This window comes from Poecilia reticulata, linkage group LG22, assembly GCF_000633615.1.
Source record: "Poecilia reticulata strain Guanapo linkage group LG22, Guppy_female_1.0+MT, whole genome shotgun sequence".
Classification (NCBI taxonomy): Eukaryota; Metazoa; Chordata; class Actinopteri; order Cyprinodontiformes; family Poeciliidae; genus Poecilia; species Poecilia reticulata.
Window position 1 is genome coordinate 12,994,807 of NC_024352.1, and position 24,135 is coordinate 13,018,941.

The 24,135-nt window shown below is 42.5% G+C and overlaps 2 protein-coding genes across 6 annotated transcripts in view; one reads left to right on the forward strand and one right to left on the reverse strand.

Moving 5' to 3' along the window:
- The window catches only part of tfb1m (transcription factor B1, mitochondrial), a 36,867-nt gene extending 30,297 nt beyond the window's left edge, over window positions 1–6,570 (forward strand). For both annotated transcript variants that reach the window (XM_008399543.2, XM_008399544.2), the window contains exons 7-8: window positions 1,006–1,133; window positions 2,646–6,570. In XM_008399543.2, coding sequence (XP_008397765.1) covers window positions 1,006–1,133; window positions 2,646–2,910 — 393 coding nt within the window. In that variant the 3' untranslated portion in view covers window positions 2,911–6,570. The remainder of the gene's footprint in view (window positions 1–1,005; window positions 1,134–2,645) is intronic.
- The window catches only part of tiam2a (TIAM Rac1 associated GEF 2a), a 77,109-nt gene continuing 58,779 nt past the window's right edge, over window positions 5,806–24,135 (reverse strand). For all 4 annotated transcript variants that reach the window (XM_008399540.2, XM_008399539.2, XM_017302420.1 and 1 more), the window contains exons 16-27: window positions 17,808–18,026; window positions 16,677–16,745; window positions 15,591–15,716; window positions 15,087–15,195; window positions 11,923–12,102; window positions 11,681–11,799; window positions 11,354–11,462; window positions 11,017–11,075; window positions 10,799–10,901; window positions 10,525–10,618; window positions 8,802–8,956; window positions 5,806–7,728 (exon numbers count right to left, since the gene is read on the reverse strand). In XM_008399540.2, the coding sequence (XP_008397762.1) occupies window positions 7,025–7,728; window positions 8,802–8,956; window positions 10,525–10,618; window positions 10,799–10,901; window positions 11,017–11,075; window positions 11,354–11,462; window positions 11,681–11,799; window positions 11,923–12,102; window positions 15,087–15,195; window positions 15,591–15,716; window positions 16,677–16,745; window positions 17,808–18,026 (2,046 nt within the window). In that variant the 3' untranslated portion in view covers window positions 5,806–7,024. The remainder of the gene's footprint in view (window positions 7,729–8,801; window positions 8,957–10,524; window positions 10,619–10,798; window positions 10,902–11,016; window positions 11,076–11,353; window positions 11,463–11,680; window positions 11,800–11,922; window positions 12,103–15,086; window positions 15,196–15,590; window positions 15,717–16,676; window positions 16,746–17,807; window positions 18,027–24,135) is intronic.

Sequence of the window (24,135 nt, forward strand, 5' to 3'; positions counted from 1 at the left end):
TGTAGAGGTTTCATTTCAAATCTAATGCGGTGGCATGCAGAGCCCAACTTGCGAAAATTGTGTCACTGTCCAAATATTTCTGGCTCTAACTGTATGTCTGTGCGTCACAGCTGGCCTCTGAAGCATTTATTTAATTGACCATTAATAAAAAGGAAGACATAGGTCATAGTTTTGTGTAGTTTATTTCCCCCCCCATAAAGAGTTTTTTTAAAAAGACATGTCCACCACTATACGTGTATAGTGCCTTGCAAAATAATTTCCACTTTTTCACATTTTAAAGACTTTTTTAAGGCAATAAAGTAACATTGAAAAAATGTGCTGTGCATAGGTACCCAGTCTCTCTTGATCTGATACCTCTAAATGCACAAACCCTAATAGATGCCACATGTGTCATGATAAAATATGGAAAAGTTCAGAGGTTACGTATACTTTTCCAAGGTACACTGCATCTGTGCCTTCTGCATAGATAACCACTCTGTGGTTAGAAAACATGCTGTATATTGGAAAGTCAGGCTTGCGATTATGAAGAAATTCCCAGATGATGCAGCAACACAGGAAGACTCAGTTTCTTTGGTTCGTCTCCTCATAGATGTTACTGTGGCAACTGGACCCAACCTGCCAGGCAGCCAGCCATGCTGCGTCATCTTATTCCGCCTCTTCTTTTTGTTTTTGCACAGCGAGTTGATCATTCCTATTGTCTCTTTTTGTTCTGCTTTGTACCTCTCTGGGCATTGATCAGGTAAGCTTTCTCTGCACCATTCTTCTCCACACTCTTGTATTCTTCTCTCCCATCACACCTGTCTGTGCTTTCATGCAGCACGCACGCCTCCACACACATTTCAGTCAGCACTCTTTCTGCAATCCATTTTCAAGGTCTCTGCTCGTCCCCCTCCCCTGCTGTTATTTCCGCTTACTGTGTTTGTGTGTGTGTGTGTGTGTGTGTGTGTGTGTGTGTGTGTGTGTGTGTGTGTGTGTGTGTGTGTGTGTGTGTGTGTGTGCGCGTAGGTGGACGTGGGAGTAGTTCACTTCACCCCTCTGGTCAAGCCTCAGATTCAACAGCCCTTCAAGCTGGTGGAGAAAGTAGTCAGGAACGTTTTCCAGTTCCGCCGGAAGCACTGCCATAAAGGAATCAGGTGAGCACAGTTATAAAACTTGTTGGGTCTTAGAAGGCCACTATCCTCAAGTTTTTACTTTTTAATCTTGGCTTGTCCTCATCTGTCATTCTCAATCTACATTTTTCATTCTGCGCTCTGACAGCAGTGTCTTCATCTCATCATTAATTAGGCTGCTTTTTGATTGACTTTTTTTTTTTCTTTGCTTCGTGTACTCAGCGCTCTGACAAATACAGATTTTAAGCCTTTCTGTAACCAAACACTTGACAGTAAAGCAACTTCAGAACTCTGTTCAAAAACCAGTAGCAACAAGCCCACTCATCCACATGCATGCAATCGCTGCCCATCGCCCCCGTGGTTGTTGGGGAAGCGTATGTAGGCCTGGATGACAAAAGAACCCAGTCTGTGTGAGAGAGCGGTAATTATGACTCACTGAGGTGGCACAGGAAGACGAGGCAGACTGTTTTATGCAAGAGCAGTAGGTTGGCGGCAGCTGCACCAAATTTCAGAGGCAGCCTTCAGCACTGATGCACCTTAAGAGTCTCTGCAGAGTCTGAAAGTGGCTAATGTTCTCTAGTGGACTAACGATGAATATAGATGAACATTTTCAGACAGAAGAATGTCTAGAAACTAAATTCACGAGCATGTCCGCGTTGAATCTGATATAAAGAAAAATGTAAATCAATGTTTTTTTTTTAATGACAAAGTGTTCGATCGCTGACACTCCTTCACTGCTAGAGCCGTACAAAAGAATTCACACCGTGTAAACTTTTGCCATGTTGCAGTCACAATTTATGTCATTGGGGATTTTATGTACTAGGCCAACACAAAGTAGTACATTGCTATGAAATGGAAAGTTTTCAAGATGTTTTTACGTTGCATCCATTTGCATTGAGATGTCCTGAGTCAATACACACAGATACCTTTCAGTTCAAGAACAGCTGCTAGTTGTTTCAGCCATGCCACCATCAGCTTAGCACATAGCCTGAAAGTTTTGCTCATTCCTGTTTGTATTTTATCTCATGATCTGTCAGATTGCATGGAAAACATCTGCTGACATCAATGTTCAAATCTTGCCTCAAATCCTTACCTGGCCAGGTTTGTAGAATACGCCACTAATAGTTGTCCTATTAGTGGCTGTCAACAGATTCCTCTATTTAAAGGCAGATGATGGTACTCAATTTTATTCAGGGATGTCAAAGAAATCACTGCAGAATGCACTCGCTTTATGTCTTTATCACATACAATCTCGTTATTAAAATAGTTTAAAGTTTGCGGTTTTAACATGAAAAAATATGAACAAATTCAAGGGAGGTGAATACTTTTGCAATTTGCAGGGGAGAAAATTAATCATTCATGAGCAGATTCTTTGTGTGATTTCGATTAACTCCTCAGATTTAGCAATAATTGCTAAGGAATAATATATTTCTGTTTGAACTTTGAAATGCCATTAAAACTGCATGAATATTAATACATCAAAGCCACCTGAATGTGGGAATCTGTACCACCGTGTCTCCTGCCATCTGTCTCCAGAATGCTGTTTCCGGAGGTGTGCCGCTTGGAGCTGACGGAGGAGATGATGCAGAGGGCAGACGTGGACCCTGTTCTGCGCCCCACCGAGCTCACCATACCCCACATAAGGGCCTTATCGGACGCCTATGCTCACCTCTGCGCCAACGACCCCAGCCTCTTTAGCTACGACTTCAGAGAAGAACTCAGGCTGAAGCACCTGGGGAGGAATCACCACACTTCAGTGGACGCGTTTAAGGAGATGCCGAGTGGTCCGCAACCGTGCTGAAAACAAGCATGGAAACCAAAAGGAGCCCACTAATAGCCTCTGCTAGCGCAGAAAGACAACACATTGCTCTTAGCCTTGACATTTCCACCTGGCACAGACATGCATTTTTAAACATTCTCTTTGCACCCAGGGAGAAATAAGTCATTCGAAACACATGAACGGTGTACGAGCGGTGCTTACCTTCCATGCGTTTTTGGAAAGCGAAAGAAAGCAGCTAGTTGCCCGTAGCAGCTCCTGGCGAGTAAGTATCTCTTTATGTCCCATTTCTTTTTTCATTTCTAACACCTTGTCCTGTGGGAGCTGAAAGAAATGTCAGTGCTTTCAGGGTGATTTAGAGATTGGGAACATGGCAGCTCCACATCCAGGACAATTTTTTTTTTATTCAAGTGTGTATTGCTCCGTCACTTGGGAGACGGAGCTTAAAGGGCTGCTGAAATTGCTGTGAATTTGTCAGCTCAAATAAAAAGCCAGACAAAATAAGGATCAGAACTCATAGTAAAATAATTTTTAACCATCTTTTCTCTTTTTTTGCATTCTTTCAATAAATATTTTGATTATACGCATGCCAAACTTACCAATAAATGAGCCAATGTCATAGAATATTACCAGTGAGTTTTGTCTTATCAAATTAAAACGCTTTCTAAGCAAAACGTATGTTGTGAATAAACTCGAAGCTGTAGTTATTATTCAGATATTATATGAAAGGGTTTTAAATACTCCTCTTTGAATATTAGAGCAGGTTTTTACCAGCAGAACATGGCGCTGCTGCTCCCTGCCAGTGCGACAGATGGTATGCTTGGGTCGACTTGCCAGAAAGCGACTTCGTTCCGTTTTGATGAGAGATGGGCGATAATCTCTTGCAGCAATGGAAAATTCACATGCACAGATATGCTGCGTTCTACAGTCCACTCTTCGGCCTTAAAGAAATCCTGAGTGGTGCAGTGCTATGCCGAGCTTTTATTTTGGTAAGTGAGGGAACGTGGCTGATTTTAATGGTGAGAAATTATGTCATGCAGAGGAGCAGCAGGGTAGTGATGTGCTAATGAGGTATGGCTGTGCGGTGGTGCAGACACCTCTTTGGACTCTGCAGTATTTTCATGAGCTATTATAAGGTCTCTGAATGTCAGATTTCATGCATTTGTGTATCAACAACAACGTAATCATAGGGGAGTTCTGTCTCATCAGCATTTCTATTATTAACTCGATAATATTAAACAGACATTTAAGATTTGTTTGAACTGCATGCAAAGCAGGTTTTGTCTCCAACTGGATCATTTAGCATCAGACTGTGCCTTGCTTTTTCTAAATGCAAGCACATGATCGTGTTCCTGTTAAAAGGATTTTATGTGATGGTTGAAAACATTGAAGAGCAAAGACAATACTGGGTTTTACAAGTAGCTACTATTAAGAATCTGACTTGTGCCTTTGGATTCTTCGCCCTGAGTCAACTTTTTTGGGTTATGTCTTTACCATCCAGAGACCTTCATTTTTGGCCAATCTTACAGATCAGCACGTTTCTATCAAAGCCATTATTTTGTAACTGGCAGTTTTGGTGTTGCCATCCTGCTGGAAGGTGAGCCTCCGCCCTCGTCTCCGGTCTTTTGCAGCCTCTAACCGGTTATCTTCCAGTCTTGCCCTGTATTTAGATTCATCCACCTCACCAACAACTCAGACCAGCTTCCCAGTCCCTCCTGAAGAAATGTATCCCCACAACATGACTCAAGGTAGTGTTAGTTTTCTGCCATGTGATATTAAGCTTGTAACCCAATGAATTTATGCTCATTTGGCCAGCAGACCTTCTTGACCATATTGCGGGTCTCTGCGGTTCCTCTAGAGTTACATTTTGGTTGCTTCCCTAATATATGCCGTCCTAACCCGACCTGTAAGTTAAATTGGATACTCATACTCATCTTCTTCACAGTGGTGTGTGCTATGTAATGCTAGTCAATGTAAAATCCCAATAGAATACACATGAATATTATGACGATATTATAACTTATGGAAGTTAATGGAGTAAGTATACCTTTTTGTGGCAATATCTGCTTTAATTATGTGTCACAGTTCTGTACTAGTGGTGAATCTGTTATTTTTTCCAGACCTGATGTCTCTGTGCCTTTTCCTTGAATTTACCACGGATTTTTGTGGATGTTGGCCACTTCAACCCTTTAGTCTGCAGATTTTATTTTTTATTTTTTGCTTAAACAACAGTCCTCACTGTTAATGAGATGGTGACAAAGTGCCACAAAATAGGCTTCAGACCACGAACAGCTGCTGTCACACACAGGAGAAGACAAGCTTCCTTTTGAGTTCAACATCAGGAAAAAAAGTTTGGAAAACCATCAAACGGCCATTTGACTCGGTTGTGTTGGTGACGGGACGCACCTGAGGGTTATGGGATAGAAGCTTTGGAGGATTAGACTTAGGTATTTAGTTGTGCTGTTATGAACTAAGCGCAATCCTTCTTGAGATGCTTAAGTAGTAGCAAAAACAAAAGGCTGTCCACTGGGAATAAATAGCTTGTTAGCACATAAAACCATGCATAGGAGTAAAGCTTCTCCCAATCTTATATTTCTGTGCCCCACTTCTGTCATAATTATGCATTCTATCGAGTACGTACCTTTTTCCATCTAAAGGAGGACGTGGAATCCTACATGACAGCCAATCAGGGACCATGCGTCAAATTGAGATGAGACACTTTGCGTCCCTGAACTGCTTCACCATGGAGCCAATAAGACGGAAGTTAATGCAGAACTGAAGACACTAGTCACTAGATGTCATTCACAAGATGAAGCTTTTTATTTATAAAACATTTCCATAAGAATAGAGCATTCACATTCATTGGTATACTAGCATTAAAAGGCAAGGTAAAGTTGCACAGAAGAGAAGTGGTTTGCCTTTTTTTTTTTTTTAATGGTACCTCAAAATGTAGATTTATTCTATGGCAAACTGGCTACAAAAATATCAACAAATTTATTGCAAATTCCTGCCATATTTCGTAAATGTACAATGTCACAAATGCATGCAGAAATGTTAGGAGAGATTACAAATGTTGATAAACAGGAATTAAAACAATCTTCAGTGACACAACCAAATCCAAAAGGCTGCTTTGAAAATGAAGCAAGGAAACGGCAAACTTTTTAGCATCTTTTTTTTTATTTAAGAGTCGATCAGATCTGTAGCCTAAAGTTCAAGCAGTCACCCAAAAAGCTTCTCAACCAAGAATAATCCAAGAAATAACTTAAAAAAAAACAGCAGTAATGATATCAGAACCTGTACAGGTAAAAAAATAATTCAAATATGTAGGCAAACAGTGTACTTTAGTGCACAAAATACAGCAAAAAAGGCTTAGTTTTGTCAATTTGCAGGTATTTTTAGATTTGGGCTAAAAAGTTTGGCCTGTGCAGCTCATAAGGTCTATGATCACCTACATTAAATTTGCCCCCGTGATCTACAGCGTTTGGTTACATTACAGTAAATGCATCAGGCAATACGAACTCATGTGGAAACCTCCTGTCTGAATAATTTTAGTCCCTGCATAGGAAACTTGATTCTTTCTCCATACCCTGTCACTATGTATACGCTGTTGGTTCACCCTCTCTGTCAGCACTCCTCTGTAACTGACAGCCGAGGACATTCTCCCCATTTTTTTTTTTTTTTTTTCACAGAAAAGGTCAGAAATCAAATCAAACCTGCCAATCAGCCCAAGATGTGGAGAGGAGGGGAATGTAATATGTCTTTTAGATGGTTTGGTGGGGGGAAAAAAATAAAAAGAGGTGAAGCTGAAAAAGTCGAAACGCTTGCACGTTGACATCAGTGCTTGGAGGATTTGTTGCAGTCATCAATGGGTGAGAAATTGTCTCACCTCTCCACTTCAGGTGGAAAACCCAGGTCTGCCAGCTAAGAGATCATTTGCACCTCACCCTCTGTGGCAGGGTGTCAGACTTAGTGACTTCTGAGTTCAGGCACAGCTTCACACCCTGCCTGGCAGTGACTGCTGGAAGCCACATGGGTTTCCCCACTTATAATGCTGGGACTTTGACCAGCCCCCTCACCTTTATGACCTACCTGTGGGCCAGATACAGTATTTTTTTTCCCATTCTGCCCATATTGGATTCTAGGTAGACATGGTATTTCCAGAGTCTGTCGCACAGCTTTCAGCTCGGTCAAAGAAACAGTCTTCGTTCACTACGGATGTCAGGCTTTGGACGCTGAACTCTCTTTCCAGCAGAGTGTTGAGGTCCACAACACCACATGGTGACACTGAACCAGTCTGACTATCCAATGACCTCGTCTGGTTCTTCATGTGCAACAGCGACTCCTGGTTTCTCTTCAGACTGTTGGTTTTTCTCTTAACTCCGTTGTAGTGCCTTCGCAATGGCTTGTGTTGGATCTCAGGAGTGTCCCCAATTCCCTCTGGTTGGACACAAGGTGCCAGAATGCATTTTGACACAGCTTCTTCCGACAGCTTGAGATGGAGGAACTGGGCTTCGATGGCACTTGCTGGGGAACTGCTGTCCTCACTGTCCCTTCTCGCGCCCCCCTCGCTGAAACCATCGTCGTCCTCGTCGCTTAAAATGTCCGACTCCTTCACAGAGGTGGAGCGAGGTTGAGAGTCAGACTCTTGGGCCTGAGGCCAGTTCCGGGGGGCGGTGGAGGCCCGAGAGTCAGAAGAGGCGCAAGCTGGAGGAGCGCCAGAAAAACTGTAGGTTCCACTACTCAGGCTGCCGTCGTCTGAGTCGGGTCCCAACTTAGGATTCCCGGCCTGGAAGGAGACTTCCTCAAGCGGCTGCTTACACAACCAGGAAGCTCTGGAGGATCCTGATAAAGAAATAAAAGGTAGATGGAGGACATTAGTGGCAGTCTCTATCGGAACAAAACCTTGAAAGCAAGATAATATCTCTATTGAAGTTCATAATGTGAAACTAATGACTTTTAAATGAGCTTTCAGTTCTGGTCCGCCTTCATCGGATGTGAACTCTTGTCCAGACCTCTCTGAATGACCTCTAATGGCCGCCAGCCAAGGCAAACCATATTTGTAACCAGGTTGTGTACCAGGGTCTTACATTTCAGAAAAAAAATCAAGTAACTTGTGAATGGTCACAATTTTGATTGTCAATTTATTGATGTGATTGTGTCTAAGATGAAAGAATGGACTCGTACGAGAGCAAGATAGATTTCAGTTTCATTTCTGATGCTCTAAGAAAATACCTTTAAAATAAATAGAGGCTGACTTGCACTTTCATACCATCGTCCACATCTGATCATGAAAATTGTTTGTCCACTTGTAACATTTCAGCAAGACTATTTTGATTTTCCTCTTTAAATCTTTCTTTTTACTAGGACCTTGCAGTAGAAACCATTACCCCCTCCCCCAAAATGTCTGACATTTCTGCCCACTCAAATAGATTGACCGTGTTCTCGTTAAGTCACTGAAACTACTATGGTTGTACGCACACGACCTGATTGCGGACCAAATAAGGTTTTCCACCGTTTGTGCTAAAGCTGTAGTCTGACTACATCCAACATGTTTCTGAAGACTGATTAACAAAAAAATCTTCCCCAAATTTCACCTTTTGGCTAGAGGTCAGAGTTGGGTCATAAGATATATTAGGCTTCACAGAATCCCTTGAGCTCTTGATAATTCTTAGATTTTAATTGATGTAGTGTTATTTTGAACATTCATTTCCTTGTCAAAAAAAAGTTGCATGAATCTTTGTTTTTGTGTTGAAATTTATTCTATCAACAGTAAATAAATTTTAGTTGTTGCTACATGATTTTAGACAACGGCTCTCAACTTTGCAGTTGCTAAAAATGTGAATCTTAAAGGAAATATAATAAAAAAATAAGATACAAAGGGATTTTGAATTTTAAAAAAAAGTCTTCCCACTCACCTAGTTTGGCGGAGCTGGGCAACGTTTTGTGTAGAGGGACCAAGCGCTCCTTACATCTCTTCTCCAGCGTTCCCTCGCTCCTCATGTTCCTCCTCACATTCTCCCTCAGGATGGTGCGGATGACCTTGATGACGTTGACCTTGTTCTCGGGCACACTGAGTAGAGGACAGAAGAAAGTGGGCAAGTAGGCACAAGGAGACTTGATTTCTGGAACTCGACATAGAAGACGAGGATATGTGAGGCTTCTCTTTGTGTGTGAAACGGTTGATTTGATTCATTAGAAGTGATTTCAATTTCACACTATGTAATATGAATTACCAGTTTGGTCACAGCCCTCAGTCACCAGTGTGCTTGTGAAAATCATTTATTAAATGCTGACACTACAGCAGGGCATGGCAGTCTTCTGAAAAACAAGGAGCTTTTACATGATGGGCTCCTAACTGTTGCTGGGCGAGGCAGGTGGAAAATTATTAACCAGGTTACAGACTCATTTTTTTCTATATTATTGAGCAAATTTCTATTTATGATTAGAAGCTGTATTCTAATCTGTCCAGCTGCAACTATTTTGTAGTAGATTGACTTTAAAACTGTTTTTTTTTTTTCTAAAACATGACCTTATATTCAGTAATAAGTCAGCTTGTCTATTTTTTTTTCAGGGATCTACTAGACTTAAAATGTATTTTCACATCTTTAAATTTTACCTGATGGATATATTCGACCTCAGACGTTTTATGGAAACACATTTCAATCCATTCCTGAAGTCTAATGACAAAGTTGACAAATTCTAATTGGATTATTTTTGATTGTGTAAATATCAGCCATTTTGTCACGTTTACAGCTAGAGATGTTTTGTTGTTACTGTTTTTAAGTTTCTCTACAGTTTTTATATCGAATACTATATCAGTTGAAGTACTACAGGTTAACTTTTTGGATTAAGATTTATGTTTGGAGGAAACGGGTAATTTCTTTACCCAGGTCATAGGTTAATTAGCGAAACCCTGACATTTCTCTCAACAGTGTGGCTGGAAGAGAGATCTGTTCCCTCTATCAAGCTCTGGGCCTGTTCCACTAAAGGGAGGAGCCCCCTCACCTCTTATTTTGACGTAAAGCAGCAGCAGACTCTTAAGCCTGAGTCCCAATTTCCAATTGAAGACACGGAAAGTTTGACCTTTCCAATCAGGAATGACATTTACAAGCTTGCTAACATATCCAAGCACCTGTAGCTGTGAGGGGGCAGGGAGACCCTGTACATTTTAGACTACAAGAAAATTCACTTCTGCTTGGCAATTTTTTAATAAGTCTCCTACCTCCACATGAAAGTCTTTATTTTTTGTTATTGAATAAAACACATTGCAAATAAAAATGTTGGTTTTTGAATAGAATTTTCTGTAATTGTTAGACCATTTTGCTTCACTGCAGTAAAAATAAACATTTTTCTATTTTAGAGGGATTTTATCTGATCAACTCCATACAGCAGAAGAAGAAAAAAAACACTATTTTTAAGTGTGGCATGCATTATTAATCTACTTTACATGCACAGACTTTTTTTTCTATCAAAAAAAAAAACAACAGTAAAATGTGTAGCTTGAGGTTGTAATGTTAGGAAATTGGGGAAAAAATTTTAAAGAAAAGAGCCCTTCAGTAGAGCATCCTTCAGTACATAAACCAAACTATGAATTCATAAAAGCATTAACATCAACTACCTAAATGGTAAATCTCTGACCTGCTACACAGTTGGAAGACCGTCTCCGGTCTGCCTTCCACTTCAGACCGGGAGTGAATCAGCTCCCAAATGCAGCTGCTTTCTGTGCCTGTTCCTGGAAAAAGAGACGGACAGAGATGGGGAAAGAAATGAAGGCAGAGCTTTTAATCAAACAGTTCAAATATGTTTTATGCTTTCAGAAGGAGATAGGAAGAGGGAGTGGTGTTGAGGCTGAAATGTGAAAAGCGGAGCAGTGTGAGGAGGGGGATAATGTGGCGATGTGCCAGCCTCTTACCTGCAGCGTTGCCCAGCCTGACCTGCAGTGCAGAGAGAGGAATGAGCCGCCGGAACTTAAACGGGTCTGAGTCGCCGTGACAAAGTGCCGAACGAGGATTCGCCTGGTCACGGAGCAGAGAGAAACAAAGCCATGTTGGAGTAAAAGGAGAAAACGGCACTTTTCAAACTAAACACACTATTTGTGTCGTGGGAAAGTATAACAGATGCTATTCTTACCGTTTTCTTCTTCAGCTTGTAGTTTTCCCTGTAGACCAATATCACCGCTTTCTTGAAGACTGATGGGGGAGAAGGGGAAGAAGAAAAAAAAGCACATCAGCATCTTAAGTTTTGACTGCAAATACCTCCTGGGATCCCACAGAAGCATTTCAACTGCCAGTTTGAATCCTTAAAGCATACATCAGCATTTACAGCTATGGATATTTAAATTCAAAGAGAGTCTCAGTCAGAGCGCTGCTCACATGCGCCTCTCCGCACTTCTCCGACAAACCAAATTCACTTGTTCTACACGGATTTTAATTGTGCAAACATCCACGGATGACGCTGCGAGACTCACCAAATACAGTAATTTCGGGATCTTTTCTCATGCGGCCCAGCGACGGATGAGGGTTGAGCCAGACCACTGAGGAATGCATGAGAAACTCACCCATGGAAATTTCTGTGACCTGACGGGGACAGAAGAGGAAGGTTCAAAAGTGAGCAGAGGATGGAGAAGGAGAACGAGCTGTACGTTCATATTTTTTGCAGCAATGTGAGACGCATGTAAATAAAACAGCTCTCATGCATTTGTAATCGGCCAGGCTCATAAATTCGGTTGAGACCACGTGCATCTCCACTATTCTGACATCGCGATCACAGATCTTATCTGGAAACGCAGATTCACCTCCTTGTCGTGGCCCGTCTGCTCCGCAACCAGCTGGTCAAACACGGAGCCGAAATCCTCGTAGATCTTCTGCATCTCGTTGATGTGGCTCGCCACCTTCTCCATGGCCTTCAGAGCCTCTGCAAGGGCACGCAACACATCGGGGTTTTTACATGCTGTATTTGGTTAAGATTTGATACTTGATGATAATCGAAAAAAGTGTGAGCGAGTGCAGATTCTCAACCGTGCATGTGTTTTCCTACCGGTGAGGTGGTAGTGCTCCTCGCTGTCTGCATCGGTAAGGGAGACCAGCTCTCGGAGCAGCAGGGGGTACTTAAGGACCCTCTGCACCGGTTTAATCAAGTACGACTCCAGGGTGGACGAGTGCTGCTTAGTAGGGTTCCTTGCATCCAGGAATTGTTTAAAGGCCTGATCCGTCTTTGCTGTAATTTAAAAGAGAAAAGAGAAAATCGCATGAGATATTTCACCACTTCATTATCATCCTTTGAGTTTCCTGATAAACCTTTTTGATAGACCAAAGTTGAATCTACATGTGCGTCTCAATAAATACGAGTATCATGAATAGTTGATTTATTTTGGTCATTAAGTTCTTTACATCTCTAAGTGTAACTCATTAAAAAAAATCATTAGATCTTCAAACATTTATTATTTAGAATTTTCATACTTTCATAAATATATATGTGTATGTATAACATAAATAAAACCATGAAAAACAAAAAGATTTTAACTTGGAAATGTTCACCTACTCAAGTAAGTATCTGCACTCAAATCTTTGTTGGGGTCCCCTCCAATATAATATGACAGCCTGCGGCTATGAGGTGTTGCTCATGACCTTTGACCACTGAGCTACAGTCTTATCCTCTTTCCCTTTAATACGGTTCGATGCTTCTGACATGGTTTCTGGCTCAGGATTGCCACAGCTGGAGCCCATTTTCCAGAAAACTCCTGAATCACAAACTCCAGCCACTTTCTGCATTTTGTGAATCTCACAGAACCTCTTGAACAGACTTTGCTTCACAATCCCCTTAAAGCTGGATGTTGCTCTTGTTGCCTGTGCATCTTTTATAATTGCACTTTTTTTCTTCCACTTAACTTTCCTTTAACTTGCACCTTTTTTCTCCAAATGACCTTGAGTGGCTTACTCATTATTTTTTCATACGTAGGGTGTCAATGACAGCCTGCCCCGTTATTATATATAATCTAAGACTACATTTTTACTCATTTAACAAACCAGACTTTAGATTCACATTTGCTGTAAAGCACGATCATCTAAAATAATAAAAAAATATATATGCTGCATTGAATTATGTTGCCATTTGTAACAAATTGTTTTACTATGATTTCTAATCATTGAATGGGATTGGCCTCATCTTTTTGACTAAATCCTATTTGTTGCTGCACATCAGTGTTGTCAAACATTAACGAGAGGAAATTTAAAATTGAGTAAAAAAAAAAGTGAAGAAAAACATACATTAAAAATAGTCATAATAAAGGTTTTACTTTTTAGAACTGAACTACTGAACTAGATGGTTTTTCCTGAAATGCTGCTATAAATGTCAGTCTTGTAAGGGCAGAATCATGGTGCAATAACTTGTCTCCAGCAGGTGGTGGTGTAGCTTTCTTCTGCTTCTACTCCACTGATACTGCGCCAGTAAATTACCTCTATTATATAACAAATGGCAAAGTTTTTTTTTAAAATCAACTCCCTAAGTAGAGGCAACTCAACCTCTCAGAACTGACCTGCATAGCTCTTGCTGAAGCCAACAGCGTGAACGAGAGTAAAGTTCGATGCATGCAGCAAAATGAGTTGTCTGTGCAGGCGGTGACATTTTCCCACTGCGGTATGCTTCCACAGAGAGGAGGGAGGGGGGCCATTACACCAGTAATTATAACACTTTCAGCTACAGACAGCCGGCTGCATCGGAACCTCCCGCAGTAATTGGCAGGCGATTAACAAGTCGAACGAATAAACAGAAGCGGAGGTAACTCACGGTCTGTGGGGGAGAGGAGGGCGATGAAGACTGCACCTGTTTATGACTGGGCTGTGCAGGGAGTTCTCCGTGATTCAGGGCAAACTAGCCATCAGTGATTACACAAAGCAGCTTTTATCTGCACTGTGCAAAATTGTGTGCTAGCCGCTATTGTATTAGCTCATGAGCGCCAACTATAATAAAGGTACACCTCGTCATTTTAAGCTTTAGATAACTGCTGGTTACTTTCCTGCTGCCAACATTTATAACCCTGTTATATTAAAAACCAAATGTTCTACCCTCAAAATCTTATTGACACTTGTTGGAACAAAACACTCTTTGCAGTATCAAAATATCCAAGAAAATGCTCAAAGTGTTTATTTTTGCTCCAGGTAACTCTGACCCATCATCGATTTAATCCGATTAAATATCCCTCCTGCTGCTTACTTCAAGGAAAACCCCAAACCGTTATGTTAATATGGCAGGTTTGAGCCCTCGCCACCCTCCCATGTTGGCAAAGCTGCCACTCTTCTTGCTTCGTCCTGTTTTACTGGGCAACATTCCCAAGTGATGCCAGACATCTTGGCATGCACAAATTAACTTTTCATTTTTCTACACGGACATGTGTGCTGTGGAAAGCAAGCCGTCGCGTGAGCAGGATCGTTTGAAAGTCTGACTTTGGGCGGACAGGTCTTCGTTTTGAAATCGCAAATGACAGGATTTCATGCTCCGGACGTAGGAGATGGAAAACTGGAAAGGCATCAGTCAGCTCACTTTCATCCACACGCCTCACTCTGGGATATTTGCTTTCATACATAATTGACTTGCTTCCTAACAGTTGATGGCCAGAAATAGAGAAGCGAGTGCCATGGGACATCACTGATGCAACTCAGGTGTAAGGAAGCTGACGAGAGGAAAGTTTGGAAGCAGGTACTTAACATGCACTGATCCTCTGCTTCACGGGATGCAATGTCGTGCTTATTGCAGGGTTCCTACAAAGTCATGGAAAATCATGGAATTTAAGAATTATCCAGGTTTGGGTTGGAAAACGCAAAGAAGATGGAATTTTCTTTGCTTTGTTTTTCATTTGCCACAATATTCCACGACATCCTTGATCCATCCATTTTTCCACTCTCATCCTTCACCCGGTCATCTACCCATTGGCCATCTATTCATTTACCTGCCATCTATGCATCCATCCATCCATCCATCTCTCTAGCCATCTATCCAGCCATTAACCCATCAATCCACCCATCTATCCGTTTGCCCATCATTTATCTATCTAACCATTAAGTCTGTTGGGTTTTTCCATCCTCTGTATGTGAAGCCAACCCACAAAATATCGGTCATAATTCTCACTTTTTGGAAAAGACAGAACTGTGACGATCTGAATCTGGAAAAGTAATGGTGAGAACTCCGTTATCAGGATTCCTTACCTCTCTTTAGGACCTGCTGGACTTTGATGTGGTTTGCACAGAACCCGCTGTAGAGCTTGAAGTGGTCCGCATAATAGAGGAACGAACCCCCCAGAGAAAACAGCAGCTTCTGCCAGGAAATAGAAAAAAATAAATAAAATGGAGTGAGGTTTGCACACAGACAGAAAGTGGCTTTGTACAAGATGAACGAGCATGAACACGTGAAGTCACGACCGTCCTCCATCTCTCCCGGGAGACATTCAGAAGCCCCCTTCCTCTCGACTAACCTTTCTGGGTTCAGCCGCTGAACCGCAGATTTAATCAACAGACTCCACAACTCGTCAGGCTAAGCCTATAAATCAGGACATTGTACTGCTGTCACAACTCTTCATTTGTCTAATAAATCCCCAAAACTCAAAGGTCACATCTTTTTATGAGAAAAGTAACTCAGATTACCTGTTTGGTGTGCTTAAAAGATGTTAAGCTTTAATCAGTAAGGGTATAAATATCGCTGCGTCTGTGTACCTTAAACTGTGAGGGCGTCTCCAGGGTGCTGAAGTCAGGCTTGGAGGCAATCCTCTCCTCCAGGGTCTGCAGGAAGACCCTCTGGAAGTCCAGCATCTCAGGAAGGCTGCCAAACAAACTCTCCATCTGACAAGGAGAGCAGGGTGGCAGGGATGAAGAGTAACGGGTGGAAAAGAAAAGAAAGGAAAGGAGAGAGAAATGGTGGAACAGTGGGAAGTTGATCGATGGGGATGTATGAAAGGCGAACAGCACAGACAGAGCAGTGGGAGGAGAGAGAGAGAGAATGTGAGGTTACATGGAAAGAAAATAAAGCTGGGATGACTTGTAATTCATAACAGTCAGTCACACATGCCCTCTGGAGTGTTAGAAAATCTCCTCTGTGATGGCTCCACCTCTGACAAAGCCCGTTAGTGACGAGCCATATAAATGTACAGCCGGGGTCGACGGTACCGTTCATTAAAATCCATCAAGGGGCCAACACTGCCCTGTCCGGTCTGTGTCTGGACACGTCCCTGTCTCTCATAATGGGTATTTTATTTGCCCTCGGTCTCAGCAGGACCATCGACTGCTGTATCTCAGGAGGAGTGTCCCATGTCTGAGGTCATGCCCGGCAAGTGGGATTTCATTAGCATACTGCAGAAACACTATGCATTTGCATCTCAGCAAATTCACAATCAGTGATTTTACGCAAGACTAACAAAGAAAAAGTTTATAAAACAGAATTGTGACATTACAGCCTTGTCAGTCAGACTGTTATTGACAAGAAGCTCAGAGAAAAGTTAAGCTCAAGCTTTGCTTCCAAATCTTCTCAAGATAAATCAAGGTTTTTTTTAACTGAAGAAAAATCACACGTGTAATCAGGAGCATGAACAGCAATCAGTGGATTAAGATGAGTGTCTTTACACCTAAGCTGGCCTTTATTGCTGCGCTCCTTTGTGGCGTTCGAAGGTCGGGGTCGGGGAATGCTAATTTCTCCTGCAACCAGTTGAAGTGGCAATGAGGGAGATGATCCGGTTGAGTTCATCGATGTGTAATAAACACTGAATGATTTCGACCTTTTCTGCAGGACAAAGATCCGCAGCCTACCTCGTCCTGTGTGAGGAAGGTTTCACTCTGCAGCGGTTTCAGGTAGATCTCAAACAAGCAGTCCAGGTCCTATAAGTGGGGAAAGAAGCAGAAGGTGGTCAGTCATCTGTGCTTTATTCCTGAACATGCTCATCCTTTAAAGTCCCCTCCATCATCAGAGTTCTGTCTTTATAACCTCCGCAATCACCTCATTTCCCTCCCGTTCCCCTCTCTATCCCTGCAGCCCGCTCCTTTAATATGGCTGTAGCTTGTCTTAGAATCAGCGAGAATATTCTCATTAGGCTGATTTATGAGCATCCTCCTCTTCCCTCCTTCCCTTCAGCACCCCAGCCAGCGGTGCATGGATTCAGACGAAACGACCTGAATCAAGCTGCTCTGGGAAGGCAATCTCCTCCCTCAATTACGACTCAATGGTAGGCTGAAGAGGGAGGGGGAACGGATGAAGACAACAAGGAAATTTGGAAGAAGGGGAAGAAATCCTACAAGGGCTGCAGAGTGCAGAAGTTTGAAGGGTTCCGGCACATTTTTAATTTCATAGTTTCGAGACGGAAAAAACAGGTACAAAGGCAGAGAGAAAGCAGGGAACAAAGCAAGCAATGTTGAGGGAAGAAGAAAAGAAAGAAGAACACAAAGTAAGCATACAGGAAACGACAACGAACGAGAGAAAGAAGGACAGGAGAAAGTAAGATACGGCGAAAGAAATTATGGATTAAAAGAGGGAAATTATAAGAGGACAACTTTTGGACAAAGAAATCAGGACGTCTCAAAATGCAACCGCCCCCCCCCCCCATACTCATTAAGCCCTGAAAACTCATGAAAGACTGTAAGTTTATGATTTGTAGCTATTATTGTGCAGCAGAAAAAAAATAGTCACTATAATCAAAAACACCAAATCAGGATATAACTAAATAATGCCAGAGAGGTGTAAGAGGAAATTGAATAATTTTTAATGCTCAGACTTTTATATCCCACACTCTACGGTGGCTTCAATCAAGGCAAATGACTTAGAAAAAAAAAGTGACAGCGGATCACGTTACTAAATCCTTAGAAAGTGTGAAGCAGAGTTTGATGAAATATTAATCCACTTCTCTTACATCTAGTATTACAGCTGTCCAGTCTTTGTAGACTCACCTTCACGTAGGACTTCTCCGTGTCCACCAGCTCCTGGATGACCTTGCGCAGCCTCTCCGTGACGCTCATGTGCTTGGGGCAAGGTCTGAGCAGCGCGCCCTCTCTGGTGGGACTTGAGCCTGACTCGCCTCCCTGAGTTACCTTCACATCGTCCATCACACCCCCGGCTGCTGAGCCTTCCTGGAAGGAACTGTAGATGGTGCACACCGTGTCCACGCTCTGTAGGGGGCGACAGAGAGGACAGCGTATTTAGGTTAGGCAGCTTGGGGATTAGAACAGCCGGAAGAATAAAAATGGTGGATCGAGACTGCATGCCTCCACACATACGCTTCAATAAAAAACTATTTCTTCACATCTTCACCTCTAATGACTGACATTTCAAAACTTTATATTATAATTACGTAAATAAATCCATGGGCAATTTTGGGTTTTCTGAGAACATTGGAGATTTACTCATGCATTCAATCATTGGCTTTGTAGACTTCACAATGCATCTAAGATACCAAGTTAAATCTCAGCAGATCGCCTTGCTGCACATTTGATTGTTCCTCTGACACTATAACAAATGTCAGAAGTTTGTCAGGAAATCCCACGTTGCCATGTAATACTTTGTTAGAGTGTTTAATGTGTGCTAATTTACAGCTAAATAAAAGGAAGCTCAAACATACTTTTCTGACAGGTGGAGCCCCGTGGATTACTCAGCGTCATATCATTTACAGAGATGTTCTCTACAGGCAGATGATCTGCTTTACTTTGCATTCATTCCACCTGTACAGCCTCAGGAAAACGAACATATGCTTTAGGCAACATATGGCAAAGTTCCGCCTGTGGCTGGTTGAGACGTTACAGTCTGTTAGCGGCTGCCGCAGAAAATGAGCAATTAAGAAGTTGTCACTTATATTACATGGAAAGCAATGACGGAGGGAAAAAATCCACTTTCTACATTGTTTACCAACTATGAATTCACATTCTTTTCACTTTGGTTCGGTTTAATTTAGTTGATGCAATGAGAGATCAGCATAATTGGTCAATTTTAGCTTAATTGGCGCTGAGCTGTGACTGGCTGGTCAGAAGTAAACAGCTATTTAAAAGAGTGTACCATCTACAACATGCACATATGTCTGTGGGTCATGCTAATTGCTAAAATAACAATTGCAAAGTTTTGCAAAACTCAAAGATGATAAATCGGCCACAAAATTCTGATTGGTGCATCTCAAGATCCAAGTGCTCTTGCTCCATAATGGCTATTCCTCCTAGCTGCAGGTGAGTGACATGATGTTGCATTATAATCTATGGCCAGCTCCTGACATCAGCTGAGGCTGATAGGTGCCAGCAAAGGCAGTTTTTTTCAATCTGCTGCTCAGCAACACACAGCAGAGGGACAGTCCAAGTGCCAAGAAAAACAGCTGCTCAGCAATCTCCGACTTCCCCCTGTGTGTGTGTGTGTGTGTGTGTGTGTGTGTGTGTGTGTGTGTGTGTGTGTGTGTGTGTGTGTGTGTGTGCAGGTATTCTAAAATGTCGCTTCGGGAAGCAGTCGAATGCAGCTCACCCCACTAAAGCACGTACAGCAACAGACATGGATCGATAGGCCCTCCGTTCGGACGCCGGGGCCGCCGAAGCGCATGCCTGCACACAATGCGAGCAGCGTGTAAAAGCCTGTCTCAGTCATTTAGCTCGGGCACTGGTGTGAGCTGCCACCCCTCTACAAACTCCCAGGGAGTCCACAGACAATCAGGACGTCCGTTAATAAGCCGGCGGCTCATCAGCTGGCTCATTATAACACGGTCACTCCAGAGATGTACCTCCCTGAATGTAAGCGAGGACTCCACGTCTCTGGGAAACAACTAAGAAAAAAAAAGGAGGCAGTTCTTGGGAGTATTAGCTGATAATTGCAAGGGGACCGAATGTCTCCATGCTTGCTGAGAATGTCTCCCAATTTGACTTGACAGGCAACCTTATGTTCTCGTAAACATGAACCCACAGCTACGCGAGCATCCAGGCAGAAGCTGATCGTTTGCTGAGCCGATCGGCAGCATTTTCTTAAATGCGACTGAGCGCGTGTCAGCTTTCTCTTAGCTTGTAAACACTGCTGCTGACACACTTTCCCTTTGAAGATCATAAAGCCTGCCGGTGACGACGCAGTGGCAGTCAGCCCTCATTTAGTGATATACACTTTGGGAAAACTCCCACCAGGCAGACGGACAGGGGAGGGAGAGACGGCCTGAAGGAAGCACGGAGGTTAAAGGATATCAGAGCAACAAATTCATCAAGCAGCCCACTCATGCATCCAGACGGGGAGGGGAGCAGGCTTCGGGAGAGTGATAACACTCACATGCGACGCTTATTTCTGCTCCAGACACCCACAGGGAGGGGTTGTCGGGTTCTCTTCAAACAAGTATGTGCCTGGTAGCATAAATCTCCACTCAAATGCTTAGTTAATTCTCATCACATTCTAGTACTGGCCCACTACGTGCAGCTCCAGCTCGCATACGACTGTGAGAGCGTGGAGGATTCAAAGCTCGAGAACAAAGACTGAAGATGCTTACAATTTTGCTCAGAGAAACCCAATTTCGTTCACTTCAATACACACACAAAAAAATAAATGTATTCGCCGGAGCTCGACTAGATAAGGCGGGCAGAGAGAAACAGACGGCGAGAGAGGACGGGTGGGGGCTCCGCACTCATGACTCAGGAACTGCAACTGCCTCACAACAATCCAACCAACACAGCCTGACAGCCAGCCCAAATAACCAATTAAAAGCTAAGGACGTGAGCCAGAGGAGACGGGAGGAGAAGCCGGGGAGAGCTGTGAAGAACAAGTGGATCTGACAGCGCTGCTGTGAATTCCTATTCAGGGGCTTTCTGGCTGACAGGTATCGGCTCCGCGTTACGTTTGTACCTTAGCTCATGCCCTGAAGTCGATTCAGAACATACGGCTCTGCAGATCTTTACAGATTAGAAAACAAGGCGTGATCAGAGAAGGGCTTGATGTAGTTTCCTGATGGGATTCTGGTCAACAGCTAGCTGGATTTTTTTTTTTTTTTTGAATTCATTGCATGCAAACATGTAGAGATTCGGAAAAATTTGTCACCACACAGAGCAAAAGTGTGTAAAAAGCCTTGAAAGAAACTCATGTTTTATTGCAGCAGAATAATCTCAAAACGGAAAAATCACCTAAATCAACAGCAGCCCTAAAAATTATTTAAAGATACAGAGGTCTAAAAAAAAAATGTGATATACGGTAACTTGTTTACTTTTTTGACTTAATCAGTGTTTTTAATAACATCTAATTAGTAATTAATAATTATCTGCTTCATTGGGTTATAAATACTGGCTGACACAGTATTTGAATCCACATTTATCTTCCTAACTGGATGGTAGTTAGGAATGTAAAAAAAAATGCAGCAACTAGAACAACTTTTAGACACCATCAACATGCCAATCTATAATTTCAAGGTGTTCTACAATCCCAAACATAAACCTGTGTTTTTAGTTTCTACTTTGACTATAACTGGAGCTCTGTGATTTGGTCGGATGAGACTAAATTTGAGCTTTTCAGCAACAAACACTCAACACAAAGGATGAATATGTGGAAAAGCACCTCATGCCCACTGTAAGACACGGTGGAGGGTCTGTGGTGATGATGTGGGAGTGTTTCCAGTCCCAAGATTAGGGGTACTTTGTTACAGTCATGATGTCTTTGAAATGCCAGGAAATAATCCAGAAAATTAAAAAATGTGTTGCTAATGGATCTTTCAGCAGAAAGAAATAATCCAAAACATCAACACAGAAGTGGCTCACCACATACAAAATCAATGTTTTCTCCATTCACATCTCAGCCTTCAGACCCAAACCTTCTAGCCTTGAAGGTAAGATGGAGGTAAAGAGGAACGGTGAAAGATCTCTCTGTGTGCTCTAACCTTGAGAAATGCTGTGGAGAAAAAGTCAGACCCGTCCTGTTTAATAATGGTTGTAAGAACAATTGTGCCACCAATACATTTGTAAACAACTACATCTTAAATAAGGATCTCTCCATCTATGCCTAACAGATGAGTACAAATGTAAGGTTACAATTTTCTTTCAAGCCATGTAAAATCTACTTGCAATCAAGACAGATTAAAAAAAAAGCGGAACTTAAAAAGTGATTTTGCCTTCACGCTGTTAACTATTCCAGTGCCAATCAAGAAGCTCCTCTTTAAATTTGAGCAGCGACACAAAACGGCAAAGCGAAGCATCAAACACGAGAGCGTAAAGTGCCACTACCTCCCCCAGCCTTCTGGTCACCAGGAAGAGCAGTCTGTAGAGCAGCCTCCATGCCGCTGTGGCGTGCCGCCGGGTCCTGCGAGCCAGCGAACAGCCTTTCCTGTGCAGCTTGCCTCCCCTGAACGTCGGCATGGCCGATCGGCTCTAAGACACCTGCCGTATATCAGATATACGGCTTCACCGCCTGGAAATTCTTAAAATCCACTAAGCTTCTTGGATTTTCTTCACCTTCCTTATGTTTTTTTCCTCATTCGCAGCCCGTCTTCCCAGTTAGGCCTGGATCACACGCCTCGGTTCCGAGCCCACCTCTGCCTCCCGGATCGAGCCGGGCCCAATAGGGATGGACTGATTGATTTGCCTTTCTGGGAGCGTGGGCAGAGTGAAAGCGCCTGCTGCCGGCTTGATTTGCATGTCAATCAGAAGAGGAAAGTCTGACCACTTCTTTGGGGACTTGTTCCACTCGCAGCTTTCACAGTCCATCTTCGGCATCATCACTGCAGTCTGGGTCCCCGCACCTCGCCTCCATCTCTCACCTTCCTCCTCGGCTACAGAGGAACTCTCTGGTGTGGCTTCCAGAGAGCTTAGCGGAGAGGCCAGGGGCTGGACTGGTGTCCTGCCTCTCAATAGCAGCAATACAATGTAGAGTGTTCTGGCTTGTTACCTCCACACACAGAGGAATGGCTGACTCAAAAATGGGAAGCTCTGAGCCAGCGGGGGTAACAGGGCAGGAATGTCAGCTATGGCCTCGCACAAAAATAAAACATGACATCTATTGCTCGGTGAACAACGTAGCTTCACGAGGAATTAATAAACAGATGGAGGCTTTCTACTAAAAGACCTGCACTTGTAGAAAGTGAGTGATATGAAGGTGATTATCACCTTGAGCACTGCAGGAGGTTATGATTAGTGCAGGCAGCAGTGAATAAATGTGCATTAAGATTTGTTTACAATTCCTTCACGTCTTAGGTCCATAACAGACTTTATCAATATCAACCAATTTGGGGGTTAAACTGAAAAATATGTTTTCTCCCAGCTCATAACTGCATCAAAACTAAGATTTCCCACCAAAATTTTACTCAACATGTATTTGTTGGACTTATTTAAGTTAAATTAAATTAAATAAAAAAATAAATAAATAAAATAAGCCACATGGCTTTGATACATTCCCTCATTTTCCTAAGTCAAAATCACTACCAGACCACTTTTCTTTCCTTTTTATGAATAAGAAAAAAGTGAAAGTGATGATCAGTTTTACTGGCCAGGTTTGTGCATACAAAAATTAATCTGATGTAAGCTTTAAATGCCCTCAACAATACTCCTATCTAATGTTAAGAAACATGACGGTTTGGGACATGTTGGCATCCATCTGGCAACGAGAAATTCAAGTGTGGTTCTGTCATCTCTGCAGAAAACATGGAAATTGCTATGCTAAGTAAGTAATTGTGAAAATATGATGCCGAAGACGGCTTAATTTTTTTTTTTTCTGTAATCTTTTTGCCTTGTTTTACAGCCACGGCTCTTTCACCCAGACTGTGTGCAGGATCAAAGCTCTTCCTTTATGGCCTTAAATTACAGCTCTTGCAGTTAAAACCTGTACAAGTACAACTTTATAAAAATCTTAATCGGCCACTCAAGCCAAAAATCATCTCTCATTGCTGGTCTTTGACCTTAAAGTTGCTCAGCAGATGCAATTCTTTAAAAGTGAGACGACGTGTGAATCACGTCACCAATTAACAAAATGTAAATCATATTTCAAGAATTGTTTTCAAAGCATTTTTTTTCCCCACACAAACACTTGCAAGAGATGCAAAAAGATCTGAAAGCTGGTGTGTGTGTGTGTGTGGGGGGGAGTTGGGGGGGGAAGGCAAGACAAACGACAAACACCATCTCTATCACCCCTTTAACGCTCTGAGTCAATATGTGCAGAGCTGCTGCTTTGCAATGAAACGCTGCACAAAATCAAAGGAAAAGCCTTACACGTCACCCGCAGAGGAGCTCTGCCTTTGCTGATATAAACAAACGCATGTGGGAAGGCAGAGGATGAAAAAGACAGGATGAAATGCAG